Raw genomic sequence first — 27819 nt, 5'->3', positions numbered from 1 at the left:
AATTGGCATCCCCTCCCTCTCATTATCCTTCATGCTTATTTCCAAAAGCCTCTCTTCTTCTTTGCTTCACATCTCACCCTAATCTCTTACTCTTTGCTCTCTCTCTCTTAACAGATTTCCTCTTTCCTCTTTAAGAAAATGGGAACTGTTGTGTATCAACAAGGGTTTCAGTCATCTCAGCTTGATGAGCCTAGGGCTTTAAGGCTTAGGCTATCTTCACCAAACCCTCACTTCTCTCAACCCTTTGGTTTAGCTCTCAAGTCTCATTTACTTGACTCCTCTAACGCAGAGGACACCCAAAACCGTAACGATGACAAAACAGTTGCTTCCTCAGGCCCTGACTCGAGTTGCTGGAGCTTTCTCCAGTCTTTATCCTCTGCCTCCTCCAACTCCTCCTCCTCTTCTCTCTCAAACACGAAGAGCTCTGAAAAAGAGAAGACTTATGTCCAACGTCCGTCTTCTTGTGGAGCTCTAAGTAACGAGAGCTTAGCATTGTGCACTGAGAATCTCGGAAGCGAAACTGGCTCTGATGTGACTGATGTCGAAGATCTGTTCTCGCTTTCTGTGTCTGACGTGCAAACCAAGAAACTCAGAGAGATAACAACGGAGACAAAAACGTTAAAAAGTAGGAAAGAAAATGTGAGCCCTAGTGATCTCCCACCTCCGTTGACCAGTATGAGAGGCTCTCAATGCATTCAAATGAGACCACACCGTGAAGATGGGAGATTGGTCATGACTGCCACAAAGGCACCGCCTCGTAACAGGTGCTTTCAAGCTGACCGAAGCAACGGTCGTCTCCGACTCTCTATCATGAAAGACTCTGATGAGTTTGTAGAGAACAAAGAAGAGACGATTGAGCCTGAAGAAACCGAAGAATACGAGGAGGAAGAGGATGATGATGAAGTGATGGGCATGGAGAATGTTCAAAGATCAAGAAGATGTGTCAAAGGCGATCGGAAAAACAGGGGATTGCTAAATTGGGAATCTTTCTGCGTTGCTACTTCCTAAAAATATGAGAATTTCTTAATTTGCTCTGTTTTACAATTTCACAATTTTTCAATGTATTTTGTTTTAATTTTTTTAAAGAATATTGACGTTTCCTACCTCGGGAAAAGCAGATTAAAATTGAATTATAAGGAATTATTAATACATTTTTCACAAAAAATCTAAAAAAAAGAATTATAAAATTAGAAGAAATGGGCAGAGGGAATATGCTCGTGGTCTGGTCGGCAGTTAATCTAGTTTGGTAAGAAAGATTCTCTGAGTGGTCCGAAGATAGTAGCATTTTCAACTTCGTTAGAGCGATTGTACCCAGGAAAAAAAGTATATATGCCTCAATTTTCTGTTGTTTTGTTAAAACGTTAAATTTAGTATTTACTACATAATATAAACAGTGTTTGTGTACAAAAAATAAAAAGTATTAATTTATCATCAATTCAGTTTCCAATAAATTAATCAAATTAGTAGGTTCGATTTAAACGTCAAAAAGTATTAATTTATCATTAATCTGAGTTATAAGCATCGATTTGAACGTCAAAATCTAGGTAAGTTACTTACTATTTTTTAATAAGATAATGAAATTGAATTTTTGACATCGGATAAAAATTGTATTATTAGAAAATAATATGTTTGAACTCAGGTTCAACCGTTCAAATATACCAATTTAGTTTAAAATTCCTAAAATCAAAATTAATTGTTTGGTCATCCACTTGTAAAGATTTGAAAATCCGAAGAGCAGAAACAAAAGATAAACTAATTAGTTATAAATGAAGAAATCCGAAATCATATATTTTTGTTTGCATTAAATAAATATAAAATAAGGTGTAGCAGGCATATAATTTAAGAGATATTTTTGACGTCAATATGCTCTCAGTTTTCAAAGATAATAATTGTATTAATTATTATTTATTAGTATTAACACTTTTAAATAATGAAGAAAGAGAATTCTTTAGCAAAGAAATAAAGAAATTAGGTTGATCCGTACAATAACGACGTCATCACAACCCCGCATCTCTCCGCCGAATCAGAAGGCTTGGGTGTACGGACGACGGATGTATACAGTGTTTGGTTTAACATTTTTAGTTAAAGTCGTTTGGTTTAACATTTTAAATGAATTAATTAGACTGTTGCCCAAAAAAAAAAATGAATTAATTAGACAATCTTTTTTTAAAAACAAAATTACATACTCTCTTTTTATTTGTCCGATCGTTAATCATTGATAAATAGCCAGTTGCATGCATTTAAAGTCTCGCAACTCAATAAAAGATTTATTATCACATAAGTTTCTTTTTCTAACAAAAACTGTTATGAAGATCAAAGATTTATTATCACATAAGTTTCTTTTTCTAACAAAAACTGTTATGAAGATCAAACTTACAAATAAATATATCATATAAAAAATTTAAGAGCTAGTTGTTAGAAATTATAATTTCAAAATTTCTGTTTTTGGCAACATATTAAATTTTTTCGTTTAAAAATATTTTGTTCTATTTTTTTATTAACTATGAGGAATTTGCAGTTTAGTAATTCGAAGACATATTTAGATAGATATTTTGTTCTTATTTTTTTAGAATGTAACTTTCCTAAATATGTCTCCGACTCCGAATTACTAAACTGCAAATTATTGTGCAAGTGCTCACTCGTTTTCTCTTTGAATAGAATAAAATAGTAACAAAAATGTAGTGAGCGACACGTGAAAGTCATTAGACTGCGCTTTGAAACTCTTTATTTTAATTTTATTTATATAAAGGTTTTATTTTTTGGTTATTGTTATTATTAATTATTACTATGAGTGGCGATTGATATATAAAAATTCCTTTTCACGTTCCTTTTCTAGCAAAAGTAGCCTGCATGGGATCCGCGTCTATCCATTTGGGTATTATTGCATGTCAAATTAAATAGGCGTAGTATTTAGGAAAAGGATTTATATGTCAATAGTTTTGTTTTTGCTAGTCTACAGATATCGAATTATAAAACTATAAATACGAACAAGCGAACCGAAGTACTTAAATATGAAGAATTGAAACATACAAGTGCGCAAACATTTACGAGATTTTATTTTTATGGGGAAAAATCAAAGAAAAGTTATAGATCTCCAAAGTTATTTTATCTTATTATTATTATTATTATTATTATTATTATTATTATTATTATTATTATTATTGTTATTGTTATTATTATTACTATTCACAATTTCCAGTAAACTACTAAATTTTTTATCACAAATTAGTGATTACATGACTAAATAAACCTCGTGGAATCTCAAAACTAACAACCATTCTAAATTAATTTGGATCCATAGATTTTTTTTTTTTAACAATATGGATCCGATGAGTTGAATCTAGATATGTGTCGATGCTTTACATTCCCGAATAAACTGAGACTGTTTGAAACATCATTTGTTTGATTCGATATGAACAATTCATAATTCACTAACCCCACTAACTTGATAACCTATATATGATTAGTGACGCAATCTCTTTTCGGTGTGATTGATCAATTAGGTTAAACTTTATATCCAAACTGAAAATGTAGAGAGGATATTTGGGTTCACATGTGGAAAATTGGGCAGGTTTCTTTGTGGCTAAGTAGACCAAAAGGATTGATGAGTGATTTTAAGTACGTGGACGTCTAATGTACTATATATTACGACCATGACGTCCTCTTTCTATTATATCCTCACAACGGCCATACCTCATATGAACTTACCCGTTATCTTCCTAGACATATTTTTATCATTTTTTTTTTGGTTATAAAACTGAAAAGGAAGCATTTATTTTAATAAAAACTTTTTTGTTCTTTGAATGTGGGCTACTTTTAGATTCTTTATGTTGTCGCTCTCATTGACCGAATAGCTAACCAATTAATTCATGAACTTTATTGCAACATGATCAAGATTATATGTGGTGAGTAATAATTAAGATTATTTATATGGCCAAATAACCTACATATAACGACGTAATCAACCATGCGAATGAAGTCGCTTCTTGCTAACTAGCAATAAGATTTTTTTTTTGTCTAGCGAAAGAAAATTTGCGAAAATGGATATGTTAATTTGGCGGGTGTACTGGATGGATCCGTGAATTGTGAGTAGTGGCAATATGGCGACAAAACAAAATCCTAGCTGGTACTCTATAGGTTGATTTGCTCCTGCCCTAAATTATTATACTGTATATACATACAAGGGCGACCCACATATATACTATTGGATTTAGGATCAAGAAATTTGGCACCAATTACATTCTAGTTTATTAACTGCGCACCCATAATAAGTTTATGTTTGCTCCCACTTTCCTATTCTTATTTCTTCTTGGCTTGTTGCAAGACAAAATTTCTGTTATTTTATTTCGAAACATTTAAATTAAAAATCTAATATTATCTGTCATTAAATATCAAAATCTAATTTTAACACTTTATTCTTTCATCTCTAACAGGTATTTTGAATTAGAGGATAAAAACTAATTAACATGTATATAATAGGAAAGAAATAAATTAATTGAGGACATATATACTCCAAGGACCAAGATTGTCGGCCTGAACAAAGATACAAGAAATACGAAGCAAGCTTCTAAATTTCGAAAAAGACAAACTAAACTTCTAAAATAACTAATAATAGAAAAAGAATCCTAAACTGAAAAATTTCAAGAGATGATTTAATCTTTTTATAACCAATTTTTATTTTTTTTAAAACCCCTATACGGGTATGTGTCAATGATATTACGCACCTTCCATTTTTCAACAATTTAATAGTTTACTTCTGTTTCCTTTGGTGACACGATCAAACCCTAGTATAGCTACTATACTTGCCCTACCAAAATGCGTGCATCAGTGACGATCAACTTCGTTTGAATACACACACTGACACATATATTATTTGTTCGATAATAATTAGAGAGAGGAATAGAAAAAATAGTTGAAGAGATCCAAAATGGTCAAAAAATTATAATTCTTGGACACGAATATAAGAAAGTCATTCATCACATTCACAGCGCACAGCCTTTTCTTCTTACATAATTTTAAGAAAGTTCTTCTTTTCTTTGAGTCTCAATGATATAGTATCTTTTGTTTTTGAGTCTCAAAAATATATTGGGTTTTTCTCAATATATATATATATATATATTTTTTTTTCCTCAATATATTTTTCTCAATATATATATGAATAAACCAACCAGATAAAAAGTTGATTTTTTGTTTCATAGTGGATTAAAGATTGAGTTACGATCCTATAAATGATCATGCTTTGTATTAATAGTAAATTAAAACTGAATTTATTATGCTGAAGACATTTACTTCTGTTGGTTATCACTAAAAAAAGACAGTTTCCTCACTATTTCGAGTTGCTTTCTGAGTTCTTCTCATTTTTCACAAACTTCGAGTGTTGTTCTGGAGAACAAAAGAATTAGATGTTAACAAAACCAAATAAGTGTTTTTCTGTGGTTAATACGGTATATTTGGAAGGCTCGCAATGAAAAAATCTTTGATGGTGTAGTTAGAGTCTCCTACGAAAACTCTCGAGATATAGCAATTCATGAAACCGAATTTTAGAAGAGCGCAACACGCCTTGAAGATATCTCCAGAACTGTGTTGTTAAGTAGATGGGTCCTGTCATAGGAGAGAAAAACTATTAAATGGCTTGGATTCTCCTTGATGCCCATGACATGTGTCTTCTGGGTTCTCACATGTGTTTATCTCCTATATATTCGCACTAAGTCTTTACTCTCTACCATTGACACCATCTCAAATCAATCTAATTTAGAAAAACACCGATAAAATAAATATTATTGCAAGAATCATGCAAATGTATAATTTGTATCCAACAGATAGTAAAATCTTCTCCATTTAAGAGTACTGAGATCATGCAAGAATAACATGTTCACTCCCTTCATCTGCAACTAGTAAAAATAAAATTTAGAAAGTTAAGTATACAAGATTACTTCCTTTTTATTTTAACTAAGCGAGACTAAAGATATATGCTTTGGTTGGTATATGTATTCTATATATTTGCATTATTTTAACTCTGAAAAATATTTTTAACTCACGAACTAATCGTAAGCTAACTCATGACTCATTAGAATTAGCTCATATAACTAACATGGATTTCCGTTAAGTTGATTTCTTTCCGGTTGGCTTACGAATTTGATATAGAAAGTCGTTTTTTTTGTGTTTAATATATAAACGAAATTTTTTTACAAAAAAAATATATAAACGAAATAGCCTTGTTTGTTCTGCACTTTTGATTAAAAAAATGATTTTTTTAATAAGAACATAAGTGGCATTGTAGTGAAATCGTAAGATGAAATATAATGTCACTTTGCTTTAGTTTCTTGTACCAAATGACTCAATGAGAATCATGAAAAAAATTACTTAATAAGGTTTTTCTTTTCAATTTGTTTATCTATTTTTTTGAATGATAATTTGTTTATTCTTCAGGATAGAAAACAGTTACAAAAACTAAAACTAAAAAAGGAGAGAAAGAAAAAAGTGAGGGTGAGAAAGTAGATACGATTCTCTCTCAATAATCTTCTATGATATTTCAGTCATAACATGAGAGATCATGAATTTCATTGTTTGTTAGTGAAAAGAAAGTGACGTTTCAAAGACGTATCCTAAACGCAAAATTCACTTGTCTTCTTCTTTTTTTCTTTAAACAGTATGTGTCTGAATATAGTCAAGTCCCTCAATCAAAACGCTCCCTCACACTTAGAACACACAAAAAAAGGAGGCACAAAATCTAAAGATAGATTATAAAAATCGAGACAAAATCATATTTCAAAAGTGAGAAGATATTCTTGTTCCTTTGTATTTTACAGCTCTGTTTTTCCTTTGACATCCATCCACCACTACCAACCAACCAAACTGCACTATGATAAGTATTACATGTTTTTACTTTTTACTCTTGTGCTTTTTATTTATACTTTAGATGTTTATTTTCCTCTCTTTTTTTTTGTTCAAAGAAGATTTTAAATGTGTAATGACTGGGGCCGGTAAATAGTAAAGACAATAAGGGATTAATACACAATTATTAATATTCAAAATATTGTAGTAATTTATAAATGCAAAAAATATTAACTACTATTTTTTTTTTATTATCAGGAGGTTCTAAACCGAAGTCTATAATTTCTCCAAGCCCAAAATTACAATATGTAATATTAGTTTGGTCCCAAAAGTTATTCGAACCAATAATTTTTAGATTTTATTTGAGATACGTTTATCATATATATATATATATATATAAACTATTTTAAGTTAATATGTTAGTTGTTGTCTATTCAAAAAAAACTTACAGCTTATGAAAATACAAAATAATTATTTTTTTCAAAAAAGCAAAAGCATGATTCTGATTTTCTTTTTCTTTTTAAGCTTGATATATAAAATGAACTCAGAAATTCGAATTCAGAAACAAAAGATATCTGAACGAATTATATCAATTTTAAATATAACCACCATGAAACAATTTACATCATGGAGGCTTAGTAGTCGTTAATTAAATTTCAATCCAAGATGGTTCGTCAAGGCGCTTTGGAAAATCAACGAATCATTGAAATCTGAGAGGGTTCATGGTTTTGGGCCTGATTGGTTGTGATTTTTCTGGCTAGAAAATACACAATCAAGGATCTGTTTTCTTCTTCCTTTTCTTTTGTGTGAAAACCATAGTCAACATATCATTTGACTTAACAAAATTAGACTGAGTGATTTTAAGAAAATGAAAATCCATTTAAAACTAAAGAATTCTCGAAACACTGTATATGATTTTGAAAATGTAAAAAGCTACTATATTGTATATATAGGCTATAGCACATTAGCACATGTACAACAATCAATCACTTCATGAGAAGCGTGTTGGATTTCAAATTTGAAAGCTTTAACCCATTTGTCTTCACTAATGGGCCTAATTTGTAATAGGCTCACAACCCCATTTATAACCAGCTAAATCAATCTTTGGCTCCAGCGGCGGCGTAGACAAGAAATCAATCTTTCAATACACAGAGAACTATATTTTTTCTAGTGCTCCCCTATTAAAATAGACTAAAAGTTACTTAAACCAGCTACATTACGTATAGCAAATCTTTATAACCAAAAATGTTTACTTGTCATAAACTATGTAAAGCTTATACGCGAGGAGATATTCAAGCAGGTAATTCTTGTTTATTGTAGAATCTTTAGATGATACGTACATTTGCCAACAAAGAGAAGTTAAAAGAAGAAGAATCTTGGCAGTGAAAACAAGCTGATCACTACCACATAATCCCGAGGAAACAAAAAACGATAGAGAACACATAGACAACGAGATAATTTTAACATGAAATAAACAAGCCAAAAGATATGGGACTCAAAACATGAAGAAAGAAAAGAGAAGAACCAACAAAGATGAAGAAGAAACGACGCCATTAACTCCAAATGTGAAACCACCCGACTTAGAATAGCCACCTTCCGTTGTGTTTGTAGTGAGGATAATCACAACCCAATTGACATCAGAACCAATACCAATTCCAGTGAACTTAGAATCATTTAGGTTCTTGATTAGTGAATTCGTATAATTGGTCAAGACATGGCTCGCATCATGATTATGAGCACAAGCTGGCATTATCACACCATCTCTAGTTGCGTTTATGTTGAGACGGCATTTGGTGAGGAGTTTCGGAAATCCAGGTTCGGATCCAGGGTCTAAAGCTGAGCCAGTGTTGCTTGTGCAAGGTCGGTTCTTGAACTCGTCTGCGATTTCGTCAGCGAGACATTCTGCGTTGTCGTTTTGTGTTAGTGTTGTTAGGTTGATGGAGGTTCTGTAGATGTTGATGGTTTTGAGAAGAAATTCTTCCTCTTCTGTGGATTTCAAAAGACAAAGACACACACAAATTATAAATCTTAATCGCAAGTAATTTAGTAACAAAGGTAAATCCGACTTTATAGAGACGGCTTTTCATGTTCAAGATCTATCGAATGAAACAGATTCGACGATTTTCAGACCAGACCTATGTCAAAACCACGATCAAGATACCTTAAGTTGAGGAGATTCGAGTTTAATTACCGTTGTCTGAAAGAACAGGACGATGGAGGGAGAGAATGACTACTGAGAGAAGAAAGAGCTTGGAAATCGCCATGCGTCGCAGAGGTTACTTAGCTTAAGCTTATCTGATTTTGGCGATGACTCTTCTCTCTTTCTCTCTATTATTTGCGAGAATTTTTGTCACTTTCGCATTGACTCTTCAAAGTCGTTGATTCTGTTTTTTTCTGTCCTTCTCCACTCAATTATATGCCAAGCAGACGCCTTAACTAACTCAGCAAACGCTGTCGTTTAAAAGGAATTCTTTTCCTTTTCACTCCAATTTTTAGAGGAAATTCTCTAAATGCACTGCATAAGATAAGAAACAAAATTTGCCAAAGTATTTAAAAATAATACTAATCAAGGAGATTTTATTTTCTTGACGTAGTCTCTTGTAGAGAATATGCCATTGCAAGACAGGTCAAGACAAAAGAGCCATGTCTTGAAATCTGAATACAAAAAAAAAAACTGGTGGTGGATGTAACTTGTTGAAGATAGGGTGGAGCAAATCCTTCCAAAAAATCAAGTAAATTGCGAGTCCATGCAACTCTCTTTCCTTCTCTTTTATCTTCCCCTCTCTTCAAACCCTTCAAGAGCCAATATTTCCAGCGAAAATGGTGGTTTCTGCTGACTGCAGAATCTCTCTCTCTGCCCCGACCTGCCTACGCGGCTCCACGGGATTCACCAGGCATATTAAGCTTGGCAGCTTCTGCAATGGAGAGCTCATGGGGAAGAAGCTCCATGCTCAGCTTCCAAATGTTCGATCTTCTTCTACCAACTTCTCTCAGAAAAGAATCTCAATGTCTTTAAGTAGTGTAGCTGCAGAGGCCAAGGTAAAAAGTTTCAACCTTTTTGTTTCTGCTTCTTCTTCTCCTTCAATCTTTGAGCTCATCAAAAGTGCCCTGCACTGTGTTTGTTTATGACAACAACCTCCAGGCACAAGAAATTGAGACTGACAAAAGGGATTCAAGGACAGTCGCTTCCATTATTCTTGGAGGTGGAGCAGGAACTCGACTCTTTCCTCTCACAAAACGTCGCGCCAAGCCTGCTGTTAGTTGCTTCTCTATTGCAAAGTTTCCAATGTTGCTGAATTTCCTGCAGCAAAAAATATAATCAATCGGGAACATGCGTGAATTGCAGGTCCCTATCGGGGGAGCATATAGGTTGATAGATGTACCGATGAGCAATTGCATCAACAGCGGAATCAACAAAGTCTACATACTCACACAGTATAATTCAGCATCATTAAACAGACATTTAGCTCGCGCTTACAACTCCAATGGAGTTGGCTTTGGAGATGGTTATGTTGAGGTTTGATATTCTTTCTTCATCACCCATTCTGATCCAAACTTGTTTGATTCATCTGAGGCGATTGTTTGAAAATATTCAGGTTCTTGCAGCCACTCAAACGCCAGGAGAATCTGGTAATAGGTGGTTCCAAGGTACAGCAGATGCGGTTCGGCAATTCCATTGGCTTTTCGAGGTAAAAGTCAGACTTTCACTAGCTCATCTTCACATGAGAAACAAGGGTCCAACATTTGTCTTTTTTTAATAGGATGCAAGAAGTAAAGAGATCGAAGATGTGTTGATCCTTTCTGGAGATCACCTCTACAGGATGGATTACATGGATTTTGTACAGGTGAGACAAGATTACCTAAGCCCATGTCCTTCATCAAGAGTTGGTTACTCTCAGAGACTCATACATTTAACTTCAATCTGCAGGATCATCGGCAGAGTGGTGCAGATATAAGCATTTCCTGCATACCTATAGATGACAGGTGAATGCAAAAGAGTATAAAGGTCCTTTCATTTTTCCCAACTTATTATACTGAATCAAAGATCATGGTTTCTTATAGTCTCTTTCTGTGTTACATGTTAGACGTGCCTCAGATTTTGGTTTGATGAAGATAGATGACAAAGGAAGAGTCATCTCTTTCAGTGAAAAACCTAAAGGAGATGACTTGAAAGCAATGGTACGTTGACAATTTCGGGATTCATTTTTGAACAATAAAAACATTTTGGAACAAAACCTGAAGATTGTTCTAACCTCGGGTATCCTTAGGCAGTCGACACAACTGTTTTAGGACTTTCCAAGGAGGAAGCTGAAAAGAAACCATACATAGCGTCAATGGGAGTTTATGTTTTCAAGAAAGAGATATTGTTGAATCTCTTGAGGTAACACTTTTACTTCTATATTCTGTCTCTGCATTCTAAGAACAGTGCAAAATGAATATCTTGCAAGTGTTTTGAAATCAGATGGCGTTTCCCCACAGCAAACGACTTTGGTTCAGAGATTATACCCTTCTCAGCTAAAGAATTCTACATGAATGTAAGTAACATTCAGTTTAAGCACACATTTACATCCAATGAGTAACGTTATCATATCAACTGGTAATAAGATCCTTTGAGCAGGCTTATCTCTTTAATGACTACTGGGAAGATATAGGAACGATAAGATCTTTCTTTGAGGCAAATCTCGCCCTCACCGAGCATGTAAGGACAAAACTTCTCTAAGACAACTTGATTTTCCAAGATAATGTTCATATACTCATCTTAATATCACTGACGTCTACTTTTTATACCTTTTAGCCACCGGCATTTAGTTTCTACGATGCAGCAAAACCAATATATACATCAAGGAGAAACCTGCCACCATCAAAAATAGACGGCTCTAAGGTAAGTAAAATATTTCCTTCTACTTCTACGTATTTCGGTTTTGGCCAACTTTCTTCAGAATTAACACTTAAGTTCATTACATGTGAAGCTCGTTGATTCGATAATTTCTCATGGAAGCTTCTTAACCAACTGCTTAATTGAGCACAGCATTGTGGGAATTAGATCTAGAATAGGCAGCAACGTTCAGATGAAGGTAAGCAAAACGAATATCTTTCTAACTCATAATGAAAGGATTATACTCTAAGATTATATAATGATCTAAAAGCATGGAAACTCTAGGACACTGTGATGCTTGGGGCAGACTTCTACGAAACTGAAGCAGAAGTTGCATCACTACTTGCTGAGGGAAAAGTTCCCGTTGGAATAGGGGAAAACACAAAAATTAAGTAAGACTAACTATCAACTTGACATGGTTTACCTTAAAAGCAGTGCTCGTTTATGGAGTTTCCTCATTCATTTCCTCCTTTTCTTTTTGCCTTCTCCTTTTCCCTACAGAGAATGCATAATAGACAAGAATGCTAGAGTCGGGAAGAATGTAATCATCGCAAACTCGGAGGTAAAATTTTCTTTTATTCAAGAAAAAATGGACCCATCATACATACAATTCTTCGTTTGCTTATCTCATTTCCACTAATGTAATGGTTTCCAGGGAATACAAGAAGCAGATAGGTCATCCGATGGATTTTACATCAGATCTGGCATTACAGTAATCTTGAAGAATTCAGTAATTGGAGATGGAGTTGTGATATGATACTTTTAATCTTAAATTGTAAGAAGTATGAACGCAGAGCAGAAAAGTCAAAACTATATTAATAAAGAGATATATCTGATTATGACGACATTTCTCATATAATCTTTCCATGTTATTGATAAGTTGCATTAAGCTGATGGCGTTTTGACTCACCTGTATTGGCGGTTATGAAAAAAAATGGAGAAAAGGCAAAGATGCAGAGTTTTATGTACATCGAAAATTAATACTGTACCTACAAAATCAGTTCCTCGCAGCTGAACATTAGTTCATTTTCGAACTTTTGCAAGACAAATCTTTCCTCCGAAGTAATCAGATTGGTGACAATGCACTTCCTGTCCGAAAAGGGTTTTCGACCAGCTCTTCCAGCTCGGTGCAGGTAATCTGTAGCCGTTTGTGGGAGATCAAAGTTGAAGATATGAGTTGTTTCCGGTAGATCAATCCCTCTTGCTGCAATATCAGTAGAAACAAGAAGAAACCCTCCTCCTTGCCGGATTTCCTATGGGAAATCATGAAGATTGGGAACAAAGAGTAAGCATCCAGGATAAGAATCCGAGGATAACAGAACCACTTACTGTTAGTGAAGCTGCTCGTGAATTGAAATTCATGTCTTCCTCTAGTAGGAGGATCTCCAGCAAGCCATCATATGAAGCTTTGAGGAATTCAATAAGTAGAGTTGTAGATGGATCATTTCCAGCCTTTTTTGACTTCTCGGACTGAAACGAGGAAACAGAAAAGAGAGTTACATGGTTAGATTAAGTGAAGTCAGAAGGGAAATAGAGGTTTCCAAAACCTGCTCCCCGGCAAAAATGATAGCTGATTCAGGTGCATCAGACTTCAACAAGGCAAGCAGTATTTGGTGCTTGTTTTTCTTCCCACACACCTGCCAAATACAGATCAGATGTACTAACAGACGCATATCATGATAAAAGAAGTGGAACAAGGTTAGATCTTACTACAAATCTGTGAAGAAGGCACAAAGGCATGGGCATGATTGCGCTAACATGAATATGAACAACATCCCTCTGCAGATATATGAAAATAAAAATGAAAAAAGACAAGTGAATTGCAACTCAACAATTCAGGCGGGAAGTATCTACAGCACCCCAAATCACTGGGTTCATAAACCAAGCCAGGACATAATTCACAGTAAGAGAACCATTCATAAGCTAACCTTTGTCCACTTTTGCTGTATACAGTCATGCACAAAATGTTTATGCTGGGGAATGGAAGCACTGGCAAAAACTGTCTGACGTTTATCGCATGAAGAAAATGTTGTCAGAAGCTTTCGCACAGAACCGACTTGTTTTGATGAGTAGAATAAGAAATCAACCTATATTCCTGGGTGAGAAAATGTTCTGAGCATGATGTTCAATGTGCAAACAGCCTCTATCATTCATAGTTGAGAAAGTTTTTACCTCATCTACAACAAGAACTCTCACCGAGTCAAGTCTCAATATGTGCTTTTCTAGCATGTGGCACAAACTCGCTACCGTAGCGACTACAATTGCTGGTGGCTCAGCCTGAAAAAGGATAAACTTGCTGAAGTAAATCACAAGAAGAAGTGACTAAAATCTCTAGCTAATTGTAGAAAACAAGAATGTCCAAGTCCTACCTTTAGCCAGCTTTTGTGCCTTCTTAGCATCCCTCCATCTAAGAGAGCCATGACTGTACATCCTTTGACCTCAATATCCGTAGATTTCGCAGCCAACATTCGAGCAACTTTTGTAACCTAAACCCAAAGAGGCAAACAAGTTCGAGTATGTCATAAGAAGATCGAGCCAGAGGAAGATTGAACATCAATGCCTAAACTTACTTGCATGCCGAGCTCCCGAGTGGGAACAACAATTACAGCTTGCACAGAAGATCGTTGAGGGTTTATAAGAGAGAATATAAGTAACAGGTAAGTCAATGTCTTGCCTGAACCTGTCTACATTACCACCAAAAAACAAAAAAAAACATCATATCAACATTAACCGTTCTGACAAAAAGCATAACAGGTAATAACAGAGAAAAGATTGATGGGATGAGAAAAGGACTTGGGCGTGGAGGATGCAATCACGGCCCGTAAACAGAGTAGGCAGAGCTTCTCTTTGAATATTCGTTGGAAAGACAAACCCAATCTCCTCCATTCTGCACCGTTTTTTCAAAAAAAAAAAAAACAAAATTTCGAATTCCATACTCGTCAAATTCAATTCTACCGGAAAAGAATGAAAAAGATAGAAGCTTGCCTGTGTATTATATGCTCCGGCACAAAACCTTCGCAGATGTTTCGTAGTGTCAAATCAGTCGTTTCAGTGACACCGTTGCTTTCGATTTCAGAACAAGCGTCGGCGACGGCTTGGAGGTTAATAGTAATCCGAGAATTGGAGGAAGATTTGATAGCTCTCGTAGTAGAGTGAAAGAGAGTAAGTTTTTGTCTTGCGAAGAGGGATGGATAAAAGGGTGAGAATTTAGGAAGGAGCGCGACATGAGGAAGAAAGAGAAGCTGGGACGCCATTGATGAGCACCTCCGCAAATGGAGAAGAAGGAGAAGAAGGATAGCGAAATGGACTTGGGACGAAATAACTCTTCCGTCGCCGTATAGTAATGGTTAATAAATTTTACTGGGGACAAATTTACATTTCATTTGTCAAGTCATTTTGCTAATTTTATGATGCTCATAGTGGTTTAATCATGTATTTTCTGCAACACAATAGACAAGACAAGTGAAGCTTCAAAATATGAACCTGTTCATTGTATTTCGGCAAATCCTATACTGTACAAAGGCGTGATCATATACATTTCATAAATCTTTGTCTTTTGAACCTCTACAAATCATAAACCTGTTACAAAGAAAGAATGGTTTATACCAAAGATAAGATGGTTTGACGACCTAAGCTATCTTACTCTTTGCTTCTTGTCTTTTTTGCTCCACTTTTCTATGGTTTTATACCAATCCCATTGGAAAAAAAAGCCTACGAGTCTAATTAGACCACCGAACATAACTTCAGTGAAAGCAAGCCAAAACGATCGCAAGAGATAGTAAGAACCCAATGAAATGGCACGTCACAGTGAATTTTCCTGCTTTGATACCATCAAGACATATCTTGGCTACTTCTTTAGTTTTCATTGAACCAGAGGATCCGGCTATAATGGAAGTGAGCTCTGGCCTCTTCTTCTGTTCTGAGATCCCAAACAAGAAAAATCAAATAGAATATCTCATTATGAGCCTCAACTGAGAACATCAATCAATTGTGTCCTACACTCATATTTCATTTGCAGTATTTTCACTGGGGCGATATCGTTACCAAGATCAGAGGTCACACAGGAAGAGGAGGAAAAAGACACACTTTTTCTGAGGAAAAAAGAAAGAACTTTTATTTTATTTTTCAACTTTGTCAATTGCTTGCAGAATAAATGCATTTTTTCCTTCATCCATACTTTCTTCTACACAGAGTTTCACAAGACTCATAATTTAAGTAAAAACATTATCCACTTTTAAAGTATCACCTTAGTTTCGCATATGACCTCGTAATGGACGCAACATTTATCAGTTCCCTCTAATAGAGGAAAATATTCGTGCAGTCTATCTACAACTCTTAATGAAACCAGAACTGGCAACAAATCTTGAGGTTAACTAAGTCATCCGCTCAGTATAACGAGACACCCAAGTGTTAGTCCACAATCCTAGCTTATGTTTCCAAGCGGTATACTTAGTCATATTCTACATATCCATGATGAATCAACGAAAGTTAATAGCTTTTGGACTGTCTTACCTTCTTCAAACCCGGGTGTATCAGTGTCTGGAGGAAACAAGAGAGTCACATGAATGTCATGAGAAATAACTTCTTGCTGCAATGCTTGCGCTAAACCTTGAAGCCCAAACTTGCTCGCTGAATATGCAGTGTAACCGTAGATACCTGCCTGAACAAGTAAAAAAAAAAAACAAGCAGGAATCACAGAATTGATTTGAGAAGTGCATCTCTCGAGTTCCACAATCACAAAAAGTTACAGTGCTATCTAGTGATTGAGACTGACGAAAAAAAACCTTAAAAATGGAGGCAGGGCCACGACTTTCCCTGGCTTTCATGGAAGGCAAAGCCGCCTCAATCACATTGAAGCTTCCGAGCAGATTCACATCAATCATGAACTTGACCTCCTCAGGACTCTGTTTCTCAAGCTCCTTGCCAATAAACACGCCTTGATTGACGACCAACACATCGATCGGCCCCGATTCGTCAACCGCCTTCGAAACGGCGTCGTAATCGCGAACGTCGGCAGAGAACGTGTCGACCTCGACGCCGGTCGCAAGCAGGATGGATCGTTTGGCCTCGGCGAGCTTTTCAGGGGAGCGGGCGAGGATGGAGACTCGAGCGCCCTCGGCGGCGGCGAGGTGGGCGAGACCGAGACCGATGCCGCTGGATCCACCGGTGATGAAGACGTGGCGGGACTTGATTGGGATCCTGACGGATTTAGGCCGTACGATCAAAGCCAAGATGATGAGAAGAGAGACGAGGAATAGAATGAAGAAAAGGAAGAGAGAAGAAACCATTCACTTCACATCAAGCTCAATGGCTCATCGAAGAAAAATTGACTCCGGCATGAGTGAAGGATTTGCTCAGCGAAGAAAATTAATTTGAATTTGAAGAGTAAATGACAAACAAATTAATTTTTGTTGTGAAAACTTAGAAACTTTATTAATCACTGGAATGTATATATAGAGTACATAGGGAATTTAGGTTAAGTACAATGTCCTGATGGGTCTAATGGGCCGGTATAAGAGTCCATATATGATATGTGTTATAACATTCCTCCTTGGACGAGTGAATCGGGTCAGCTACTCAATCGGGATCTCGATAATGCGCTGGGGAATGTTGCCTCATTAAAACCTTACCAGGAAAAACCCAATGAGACAAAACCATGGTGAAGGAAAAAGAGTACAACACGCATTACTCCCCCTGATTGTAGCATCACTGCAGATCTCTAAGTCTATACATTCCTATCTGTTTGACGAGCTTCCGGTGTGTTGAAGTAGGCAATGATTTGGTGAAGAGGTCAGCTGAATTCTCACTGGACCGGACCTGCTGAACGCTGAGAGTGCCGTCCTTCTGCCAGTCTGAGGTTGAGAAGAACTTCGGTAGAATGTGCTTCGTCCGATCTCCTTTGATATACCCTTCCTTGAGCTGAGCTATGCATGCCGCGTTGTCTTCATACATCACCGTGGGCTGTGTGTCTTCGTCCATACCACAATCTCTGCGGATGTGCTGAGTCATGGAGCGCAGCCAGACGCATTCCCTACTAGCCTCATGAATGGCTAGAATTTCAGCATGGTTTGATGAAGTGGCAGTGAGTGTCTGCTTCATTGATCTCCAAGAGATGGCTGTTCCTCCATGCGTAAAAACGTAGCCAGTTTGAGACTTGGCAGTGTGCGGATCTGATAGATATCCTGCATCGGCGAAGCCGACTAACCCATCTTTATTTTGGTTAGTATAGAAGAGTCCTAAGTCTTGAGTACCTCGAAGGTATCTTAGGAGATGTTTTATACCGTTCCAGTGCCTCTGAGTTGGAGATGAACTATATCGAGCGAGGAGGTTCACGGCGAAACATATGTCTGGTCTAGTGTGACTAGCCAGGTACATTAACGCTCCTACAGCACTGAGGTATGGCTTTTCAGGACCAAGGATTTCTTCATCATCCTTTTTGGGACCAAGAGGGTCATCACTTAAGCTTCTAACTACCATTGGGCTGGTCAATGGGTGAGCTTGGTCCATATTAAATCGCTTGAGTACCTTTTCGATATAAGCCGATTGATGCACAAGGATTCCTCCTTTGATGTACTCAAGTTGTAATCCCAAACAGTACTTTGTTTTGCCTAGGTCTTTCATTTCGAATTCTGCTTTTAAGCAGTCGACTGTTTGGGAGATCTCACCAGATGTTCCGAGGATGTTTAGATCATCCACGTATACTGCTATGATTACAAATCCTTTGTTTGAGTACTTCTTGATGAAGATGCATGGACTGATGGGGTCATTTTTGTAGCCTTCTTTGATGAGGTAATCGCTGAGGCGGTTGTACCACATACGCCCACTTTGTTTCAGTCCATACAAGGATTTGTTCAGCCTCATGCAGTATTGATCTCGAGATGCATTTTTGTCTTTTAGTTCAATGCCATCTGAGAGTCTCATATATATTTCGTTGTCCAGGGGCCCATAGAGATATGCGGTTACAACATCCATTAACCGCAGATCAAGATTTTCTCTTATGGCCAGACTTATGAGGAATCGGAATGTTGTTGCATCCACCACTGGAGAATAAGTCTCCTCATAATCGATTCCGGGTCTCTGTGAGAATCTTTGTGCTACAAGCCGTGCTTTGTATCGAACGACTTCACCGAGTTCGTTCCTTTTGCGTACAAAGACCCATTTGTGGCCCACTGGCTTGATGTGTGATGGGGTCCGGATGATCGGACCGAACACGTTTCTGAGTTTGAGACTCTTTAACTCCACGTTTATGGCTTCTTTCCATTTTAGCCAATCTGTTCGATGTGTACACTGTGTTATTGACATGGGTTCTAGATCCTCTTGCGTGAGCGCAACATCAAGTGCTACTTTGTATGCAAAGAGTGCATTTAAGTCGACTTCTTTTCGATTCCATTGTATTCCGGACATATTGTAATTGATGGAGATCTCATTGTTATCTTCTGAACCTGGAGATTCGGCGTCCCGAACTTCCATTGAGGGTTCATTAGATTGAGTCTCAGCCGCGGCTATGTCTGATATTGCAGGAATCCCGGTTTCGGTTATTGCACCTTTCTTTGATTTCCGAGTATTCTTATCTTTGGAACCGAGAGGTCTGCCCCGTTTGAGACGTGGTGCAGACTCTGTAGCAACTTGGGTCTGTCCCGTTGGGACAGCTATTCGTACTGGTGCATTACAAGCTGGGATGTACGATTTGGTTACTTTGGTCGGGTCAGCAAAGGAATCTGGCAATTGATTAGCTAGCTTTTGATAATGAATAATCTTTTGGATCTCTGAATCACATTCTAGAGTCCGAGGATCTTGCCAATTTAATGATGTTTGATTCCATGAAAGATCTTTGACCAGCTTGTTTGTCTCACCACCTAAAGAGGGATATACCGATTCATCGAATTGGCAATCCGCATATCTGGCCTTGAAGAGATCTCCAGTGGTTGGCTCGAGATATCTTATGATGGTGGGAGAGTCAAAACCAACATATATTCTTATCCTTCTTTGAGGTCCCATTTTGGTTCGATGTGGTGGAGCAATGGGTACATATACTGAACACCCAAATGTTTTGAGATGGGAGATGTCTGGCTCATGACCCGAGAGTAGTTGGGATGGGGAATATTTGTGTTCACTAGATGGCCGGATGCGTATGAGTTCAGCAGCATGTAATACTGCATGTCCCCATGCTGAGGCCGGGAGCTTTGATCTCATGAGTAATGGTCGGCCTATCCATTGAATGCGTTTAATGAATGATTGAGCCAATCCATTTTGAGTATGGACATGTGCTACAGGATGTTCCACGGTTACCCCCATGGCCATACAGTAGTCATTAAACGCTTGTGAGGTAAATTCACCAGCATTGTCAAGGCGGATAGTCTTTAGTGGGAAGTCAGGGAAATGGGCCCGCAATTTGATGATTTGGGCCAAGAACCTAGCGAAGGCTTGGTTCCGAGAGGACAAGAGACAAACATATGACCAACGGGTCGATGCGTCTATAAGGACCATGAAGTACCGGAATGGTCCGGAAGATGGATGTATAGGTCCACAGATATCGCCCTGGATTCTTTCTAGGAAATGAAGTGTTTGTTTAGAGATTTTAACTGGTGAAGGCCGAGTGATCAATTTGCCTTGAGAACAAGCTGTGCACATGAGGTGTTGAGGATAAGCTCGGTTTTCTTTGAGGGTATGCCCTTGAGAGTTTTGAATTAGTTTACGCATCATATTTGCACCGGGATGACCGAGCCGGTCGTGCCAAATAGTATAATCAGTAAACCGGGCTTTGAGAGTGGTATTAGCTTCAATCATACTGACTTTAGCATGGTAAAGTCCAGTAGAGAGCGCGGGTATGGTTTCGAGGATTTGTTTATGGCCGTCTACGGTTTTAGTGACTAGGAGGGATTCTTTGTTCCCTTGACCTTGGGTCTCTATGTGGAAACCATTCTGTCTTATATCCTTGAAGCTCAGAAGATTTCTCTTCGAACTAGGAGAATATAGAGCATCTGGTATTTCAAGTTGTGTGCCATTTGATAGCAACACATAGGCATGGCCATATCCTTCGATAAGGTTTGAGGGACCCGCGATGGTGCTAATATTTGCGGTTTGATAGGTTAGGTTTATGAAGTAACTTTTGTTTCTTAAGATAGTGTGGCTGGATCCACTATCTACGACTATGGTTTCCATTTGCTGGTGTGCTTTTCCACTTTTGGATTTCTGACAGGCTAATGAAACTGAGAGCTAATAGACCTCAGTTAGCCGCTACAAATTCCAAGGATTGATCACCAAAACTGGAGAAGCTGCTGGTTGACGTAGGAAAAACTCGGATCTGGTTTTTTTTTTTTTCGGTTGATCGTCGTGTACTGTAAGTGTGCGTGAGAGCGCGTCCGACGTTGGATCGACAAACGGTTTTCACCAGTAGATTCGTCTCGTCGAGGGCTTCGATTTGATATGTAGATCGTCTTCTGGTTCCTCACGGTTTGGAAGATATGCGTCTTTTAAGTTTCGACTTGCTTTTAGGGTTTTGGTGGTGGCCGGATTTATTAGGGTTTTTCGCTCAGAGAGTCTTATCGTGCTGATAACGTGTTGTGAAAATTTAGAAACTTTATTAATCACTGGAATGTATATATAGAGTACATAGGGAATCTAGGTTAAGTACAATGCCCTGATGGGCCTAATGGGCCAGTATAAGAGTCTTGATATGTGTTATAACAATCTTAATTAAACTCTCAGTCCCTTTTTTAGTGAAAAGAATCTCGTATTGATTCCACCTCCAATTATAAATAAACTAAATTATATAATTTGAATCAACGCTTGTATGTTTTTTGAATCTCGTATTTTTGCCTTGAGGGTTTGTTGGTTGCTGATGGGATTACTGGTTTTTCTGTTATTTTTTAATAGTCTGTCTGTTTATTATAGTAAGCTCTTATTTCCATTTTGGTGCTCTCAAGTTATATTGATTAATAGTAAACCTATTATCTTCGTTTGTTGGAACTTTGGTTAATCGTTAGCTATGGTAATTTCCTGTCTCTGTATGACTGTGTGAGCTCAAACTATTTTTCTGTGAGTTTCGACTATGTATTTGCATTTTCTTTCTTTTCTTTGAAATTATCTAAGAAAGAAACAAAGATATGTGATATAAATATCCTGAAAACTAAGAGATTTTTATGAAAAATGGAAAGGTCATCATCATATTATTTTTGCTCTAAATAGAAATACTAAAAGAATGAGAATTAATTATGGTAGAGACTAGAGAGAGATGGGCATGTGAGTGTGAGTGGCAGGACAGAAGATATGTGAGCTTGTGACAGTCTTTTGGCTCTCTTTAGATCTGACTTTTCTTTTATATATTTCAGACAGTGTGGCAAACTCGTCTGTGATGTCCCAAAGATACATTTTGATTGATTGGAGAGAGATAAAGACAGACATAGAACATTTGCTAATCCCACATGGGGTTTGTCTTTACACATTCCTCCACCAATCTTGTTGTAATCACCCAACTGATTTCACAAGTTGATTTTAATTAAATCCTTCAACTTTTACATTTGGAGAAGTCAGTGAATCTCTCTAAAAATGACATGAAAAAGAGTTACATTCAAACAATAACACACTTGGAACAAATCTCCAAGACCTTCCTTATTCTTCGCTGATTTACAAACAAATAAATCTTATGCATCTATAAATAAAGAATATTACTTATATGAATCAATCACACAAAACCCATAAATTTTGCAGAATATTTGTTAAATTAATCAAGTGTAGATAGATGCTGCATCTCTGTAGGTTCTTCTTGGGATAGAAGCATGAACGTTACTAGCTATCATGCTGCTCTTGTTGTTATTGTTGTTGTTGTGAGTGGTGACAGTACTTCTTGAGTTGTCATGATACTGTTGTCTGTTTTGATGAAGAGAGTGTTGTTGCTTGGCGTTGAAGGAACTAAACCTACCGTTCTTATGATGAGGCCTTCTTCTGGGATGAGAAGATTTCGGGATGAACACACCAGTCCCTTTGCTCTGTTCTTGACGATACATATATGGAACCGTTTGGTAGCCTCCTCTGAACATACCCTGTTTCCAACAAGATTCAAGAAACACAGTTAGACAGATGGACATAAAGAGATATCAAGTGTGTAGACTCCTATGAGGAACAAACCTGGAATGAGAGAGAGTCGGAGGAGGAGGAGAGAGAAACAGGGTTTAACTGTTCATCTTCATCCATGATGAGAAGAGAGATCTGTTTGCTTATGTCTGCAAAGAAGAGATCATCATCAAGCTCTAACTCCATAGCTTTCCAAGTATCTTGAGACTTGGATGTTCTGTAGGAACAAGTCTTGTGTTTTTTTTTCCTGGGTTAGCTTCAAGTGGAGTTCGAGGGAATGTTGAAAGAGTCAAATAAATAGGCGAGAAGTTGGCCCTTAGAGAGAGAAGAGCATGTGGGTGGGAGAGTGGGGCCAGAGAAGAAAGAAAGAGATTTTTGAACAATGTAAATCTAATCTGGCTAAGTCCCCACACAACACAACATGTCAACATGAAGGACAGAGGGAGGTTGTGCATTGATGTTATCCAGTTGTTAATTGTTTTAAAGATAGATAGAAGAGAAATCAAAAGCTCACAAACAACCCACATCCACACTGTTTTTTTTATTACATTAACATATCTAATACAAGACCAAAAACTTTTATACCTTTACGGCTTTACCAATTTACTACCAATAGAATCGAAACAATCATTTAGATATTGTCAAAAAGAAAAAAAATACCTTTGATAGGGGCTAAGAAAATCTTTGGTATGGCTATAAGATCCTAAAACAGCCACATCGGAAGACCGTTTGTGGTGGGCAATTGAGGAAATGGACAACACACAATTTGGATTTTGAAGAGAGAGAGAGAGAATCTAACTCATTGATATGATATGGTTTGAGGATAGTGTTTGAGTGAAGTAGGGTCACACACCGATCTTACTTGACGATTTCCCAAGCGAAGCTTGATGGTCCATATCGTATGTGTACACAATTATATATTTCTACTCACTTTCCGAGTAAAAGGAAACATGAAGGAGTTCTTATCACCTTTTTTCCTTTAAAAATATGATTTTAGTTCATTTTTTAGTCTCTGATTAGTGATTTGCACGCTGAAATCTGACCTTTCACTGGTGATAACGAATCAACGTAGAACTACCTTATCTCCTCGACCCATACTACGTTTCAAAAGGATAGTTTAATGTCTCCAAGATCAGATGAAAGGAAAGGTGCAAGTGTAAGTATAGCCACAAACGGAAAAGGAGTAAAAGGAAATATATATATATATATATTTCTGTTTTCTAGAAGAAGTTAAAAGACGATGTATATATAACTTTTTTTTTTGTCGTCGATGTATATATAACTAAATACGTTGAATTAGTTGTTTCTACAAAATAAAAAGGTTCTGAAGAATATAGCTGACGGTAAAAATAATAAATCATCAAAAATAACACCATGTCAAGTTCAATGCAATTACTCCTTAATATTTATGTTAGTGCTACTTCCATATGCGACATAAGTCCGAGTACCTGATGTCTACAATATACAGAACCAGAGAATCCTGATCATACTGTCCCAAAAGCAAATATCAAACATACGATCAACATGTTTCAGGCTCTATGTTTTTTCTTGTCACAGATTCGCATCTTCGAGGTTAAAAATAATCATATAAACCCATCTGTTTGGAGTAAAACAATTTTTTTTTCCTTTTTCATCACGCAGTAAGAATTTGCTGTCAGGGCTATTAACGACAGAACCAAAAAAGACCAATAATAAGAACAGGACAAGTAAAGCTGCCCAATTATCTTAATGGATCTAGCTGCGAGAGTTCATGCTCCAATGGCTGTATCCATGTCTGCAACACCATCAGCTCCTTTAAAAACAACCCTTAGCTTCGTTAAGCTTGACTGTTTCTCTTCGTTTTTGAGGGCAGTGCCAAACACATGCACAGTGTCCTTCTGGACTCTTCCCATCAGGTCATAGAGCGACTTGCTTAGGTTTGGTCTGTGCATTTCTTCTAGCACCGGAGGCGCCTGCATGTAGAGGCTGTCTTTCCCGTGTTTGACACTTGCTTTCGACAATAGAAGCTTCGGATGTTCCTCAAGCATGTCAATGAACTAGGAGATCACAAAACATGAACAAAATGAACTGAGACGCGGAATTTCAAATGGACACGAGTAAATCAAGGATCATGATATGGCTAAAAGGGCAGAAAAAAGCTAGGAAGCGGTGAGAAGATTAAGAACAATCACATCCAAGCATGAATATAGGGATGAAAATAAATGCATCAACGGAGATAACATTAGAGAAGAGGATATGTTCGCATGATTAAACAAATAAATGGCTAAGAAAATAATGTTCATGGCGGTATTTAATGGAGAGCGAGACAATAGAGCTAGAGCAAGGACCTTTTGCAAAGTAACTGAGGTGTCCAGCTCAATCAGAATGCCCGGACCACATACAAGACAGTCCTTGTCTCTCACGAACTCAGTCACTTTAGTGTGGAGACCCTCTCCACCGTTATACCTAGCAAAAATAAAAATCAACCAAATTGCTAGGGGATCACACTGAATTATCTTTGCAATTCTTATGTTTAACTAGAAAAACTGTAGTCCGCACACAAGCACGTAAGGGAGAAAGAAAGAAGTAAGCCATACGTCAGATAATTTGCAAGTGTTTTGCTGCATCCAGATACAATCTTCAAGGTTTCAAGTGCACAAGCTGCGGATATAATTGCGTTGGTGGATGCAATTGCCGGTATTATGTTTTTGACAACGCCCTATATGCAAAAACACATGCATTCCATCTTACATGCTTAACAGTCACACGTAGGAATACTTTAGTAAGTGAAAAAAAAAAAAAGTGAGAATAGTTGCATACTTGTGTTAGAGAGTATGTGACACCCGGAATTCCAAAAAGCTCGGCTCTCTTGACAGCCTGCCAAAATAATGCAGAATATGGAGTAAACCAAAATAAAAACCCACAGCACAAGAACGCAAAAGAATGACCTACCTCGTCATAGACCCATTTCATATGTTCTGGCTCATCAGGATCAAAGGATTTTCCTCCATGAACCTTCAGGAAGAATCGATTATAGAGTGATCAAAACAAATACATATTCAATTGGAAACAAGAGACTCTTTCAAAGAGACTACAAAAGAGAATCCATTGACATACCTCATGCCACTTAATTAGATGAGCATATTCGATGCAGTGAGCTGCATTTCTAGGGGTTTCGGCAAGAGTGCACAAAGGAAACTTCACTTGAGGTGGGAAAAGCCAAATTGTACACTCAAAACAGGGTGTAACTCCAGGCACGATAACTCTAGCATGACCCTTGAAACCCTCGGTTCCACCATCTACCATCGGCTTGATTGTTTCTCTTCTCGGGGTATCATCTTCATCATACTCTATTTCACAAGAACATGACCAGAAACAAAATAAATTTATAAAAAAAAAAAACACAAAGCCAGATAACTTAAAGAGCCGAGAAGTAAACGATAGTTAATTTTCATACCAAGAAACCCGCAAGCTACCCCATTGATGTATCTCCGAGCTTCGATTGAATCAAGACCAAGTGCAATGATATTAAAATTGTTGTAGAATTCAAGCTCTTTGTCTTCTATACGTGAAAAATGCGGCACAATCTCCACTCCGCTCACTCTCTCCATGACACGCTTTGCTGCTATCTCAGCCTTAGGCTTTCCTACGTCTTCAAGTCTAATAAATGACCAAACCAAATTAATCAAACATCTGTGCCATCAATTTCAACATACATAGCTATCAATTCCAACATACATAGCTATACTAGAAACCTGACTGAGATTACCACACAGGCACACACTAGAGACACAGGGAACATGAGAGATTCATCAGGTCAACGAAATTTCAATTATGAGGGTTTCTATTCCCTTTTCGATGAAAACCGAGAGACAGAGAAGGGGAAATTGCCTGAAGAGGAACTGGCGATTGAGATTGGTGACCTCGATACGGTCCATGTCAATCACATCCAGATTACGAAAACCCGAAAGAGCCAAGTCCTTGAGGAGCTCACAACCTAATCCACCCGCACCAACCACCAAGACTCTGACATACTCCCGTATGTCGTCCCTCAGCTGTATGGAGAAATTTAGCTCAGAAAACCATCATGAACAATACAAAATTACAGAAAACCTCAGTGAAAGCAATCGAATAACAAAATCAGAAAAACTCGAAGAAACGATAGAGAGCTGAGAAATTAAGGCTTTTACTTCGGTTCCGGGATAGAAGTCGGGGCCGACGAGATTCCCAGCTCTGAGAAGAAGCTTGTCGAGGTCTCTCGACTTACTCTGGGGAGCTTCGAGATCAGCCATTGAAACCGAAGGACGTAGAGGAGGAAGAGAGAGAGTGGCGATTCACCGAAAACTGGTGACGGAGGAGAGCTCGAAGAGTCGAAAAGAGGCAAGACGAAGCCGACACACTGCCACGGAGCTCCGAAACCTCTCTGGGCTCTCTTGGGCACGATCCTTATACTTATTGGGTCAACAATGGGCTGGGTCCAAAACTAAATTATATTAAGAAAAATGTTAAAGAATCTTCCTTGGTCGGTTAATCTGGTTAATCTGGTTAATCTGCCTATTTTTTATTAAAAAAAAATGCATTCTAAATATTAGTTTAGCAAATTTCCTTTTTCATGAAAATAATTGTGGATATTTTTGGATATTTATATCTAAGATTTTTTAGAATGTTGAAGCAAATCACCATTATATTGTCTTAAATACTGTCTAAAGATGGGTGATATTCAGATAATTAAATTGATATCTTACCACAAGGGGTTTTACCAACCAGTTCTCTCAAAATTTCTTAGACCTACTTTTTTTTTTTTTGGTTTTTGGCCTGCGCTATAAACTCTTATGCGAAGAACAAACCAATAAAAACACAGAAACGTATCAAGATGGTAACTATTTTTGCTGTCATAGGCATCGGTTGTTGTCTGGCTGTGCTTATGGGTTGTATCATCGTCGCCGTTAGTTGCATCGATGGCGATGAAAAGCAGAACAATCTGGTCGACGTGGAAAAGGGTGAAACAGCCAGACTCAGACAAGCTGATGTTTCAAGGTCGAAGATGTTCTCGCGTA

General features: G+C 37.4%; 7 protein-coding genes across 10 annotated transcripts; 2 read left to right on the top strand and 5 right to left on the bottom strand.

The window, feature by feature from the left end:
- Positions 1 to 62: 62 nt before the first annotated feature.
- Positions 63 to 1113, top strand: LOC18018551 (protein FANTASTIC FOUR 3). The gene has a single exon (XM_006400419.2). The coding sequence runs from the start codon at positions 139 to 141 to the stop codon at positions 1006 to 1008; it is 870 nt and encodes a 289-aa protein (XP_006400482.1). The 5' UTR covers positions 63 to 138; the 3' UTR covers positions 1009 to 1113.
- Positions 1114 to 8125: 7012 nt separating this feature from the next.
- Positions 8126 to 9238, bottom strand: LOC18018550 (uncharacterized GPI-anchored protein At5g19250). Its single transcript, XM_006400418.2, has 2 exons — positions 9026 to 9238; positions 8126 to 8820 (listed from the first exon to the last, which is right to left on the bottom strand). The coding sequence occupies exons 1-2, from the start codon at positions 9096 to 9098 to the stop codon at positions 8330 to 8332; spliced, it is 564 nt and encodes a 187-aa protein (XP_006400481.1). The 5' UTR covers positions 9099 to 9238; the 3' UTR covers positions 8126 to 8329.
- A 359-nt stretch (positions 9239 to 9597) lies between these two features.
- Positions 9598 to 12593, top strand: LOC18018549 (glucose-1-phosphate adenylyltransferase large subunit 1, chloroplastic). Its single transcript, XM_006400417.2, has 15 exons — positions 9598 to 9873; positions 9977 to 10090; positions 10181 to 10351; positions 10431 to 10523; positions 10596 to 10679; positions 10763 to 10818; positions 10920 to 11013; positions 11103 to 11215; positions 11297 to 11369; positions 11453 to 11533; positions 11630 to 11716; positions 11805 to 11909; positions 11996 to 12102; positions 12212 to 12272; positions 12366 to 12593. Exons 1-15 carry the CDS (start codon positions 9655 to 9657, stop codon positions 12465 to 12467), a joined length of 1560 nt encoding a protein of 519 aa, XP_006400480.1. The 5' UTR covers positions 9598 to 9654; the 3' UTR covers positions 12468 to 12593.
- On the bottom strand, positions 12141 to 15010 carry LOC18018548 (DEAD-box ATP-dependent RNA helicase 58, chloroplastic). Of its 4 annotated transcripts, XM_024156042.1 has the most exons (11): positions 14696 to 14964; positions 14504 to 14597; positions 14281 to 14394; positions 14080 to 14196; positions 13883 to 13987; positions 13639 to 13797; positions 13421 to 13489; positions 13258 to 13347; positions 13040 to 13180; positions 12700 to 12963; positions 12141 to 12205 (listed from the first exon to the last, which is right to left on the bottom strand). In XM_024156042.1, the coding sequence occupies exons 1-10, from the start codon at positions 14962 to 14964 to the stop codon at positions 12700 to 12702; spliced, it is 1422 nt and encodes a 473-aa protein (XP_024011810.1). In that variant the 3' UTR covers positions 12141 to 12205. The 4 variants fall into 4 exon arrangements, with proteins under 4 accessions (XP_024011810.1, XP_006400479.1, XP_024011811.1 ...); XM_006400416.2 differs by lacking the exon at positions 12141 to 12205 and having other exon boundaries at positions 12578 to 12963; positions 14696 to 15010; XM_024156043.1 differs by lacking the exon at positions 12141 to 12205 and having other exon boundaries at positions 12578 to 12963; positions 13639 to 13713; positions 14696 to 15010.
- Positions 15011 to 15198: 188 nt separating this feature from the next.
- LOC18018547 (3-dehydrosphinganine reductase TSC10B) lies at positions 15199 to 17109 on the bottom strand. Its single transcript, XM_006400415.2, is given in 4 exon segments — positions 15199 to 15477; positions 15479 to 15629; positions 16223 to 16370; positions 16495 to 17109. Coding segments are annotated over 4 exon segments (936 nt in total). The 5' UTR covers positions 16999 to 17109; the 3' UTR covers positions 15199 to 15344.
- A 5093-nt stretch (positions 17110 to 22202) lies between these two features.
- On the bottom strand, positions 22203 to 23116 carry LOC18018546. The gene is made up of 2 exons (XM_006400414.2): positions 22838 to 23116; positions 22203 to 22752 (listed from the first exon to the last, which is right to left on the bottom strand). Exons 1-2 carry the CDS (start codon positions 22967 to 22969, stop codon positions 22438 to 22440), a joined length of 447 nt encoding a protein of 148 aa, XP_006400477.1. The 5' UTR covers positions 22970 to 23116; the 3' UTR covers positions 22203 to 22437.
- Positions 23117 to 24349: 1233 nt separating this feature from the next.
- Positions 24350 to 27184, bottom strand: LOC18018545 (NEDD8-activating enzyme E1 catalytic subunit). Its single transcript, XM_024156214.1, has 9 exons — positions 26953 to 27184; positions 26654 to 26817; positions 26220 to 26422; positions 25880 to 26112; positions 25715 to 25777; positions 25583 to 25639; positions 25360 to 25481; positions 25111 to 25228; positions 24350 to 24819 (listed from the first exon to the last, which is right to left on the bottom strand). Exons 1-9 carry the CDS (start codon positions 27052 to 27054, stop codon positions 24532 to 24534), a joined length of 1350 nt encoding a protein of 449 aa, XP_024011982.1. The 5' UTR covers positions 27055 to 27184; the 3' UTR covers positions 24350 to 24531.
- Positions 27185 to 27819: the final 635 nt, after the last annotated feature.

The sequence above is a fragment of the Eutrema salsugineum genome, unplaced genomic scaffold (assembly GCF_000478725.1).
Source record: "Eutrema salsugineum unplaced genomic scaffold, Eutsalg1_0 scaffold_2, whole genome shotgun sequence".
Classification (NCBI taxonomy): Eukaryota; Viridiplantae; Streptophyta; class Magnoliopsida; order Brassicales; family Brassicaceae; genus Eutrema; species Eutrema salsugineum.
This window is presented reverse-complemented; position numbering and strand designations above follow the sequence as displayed.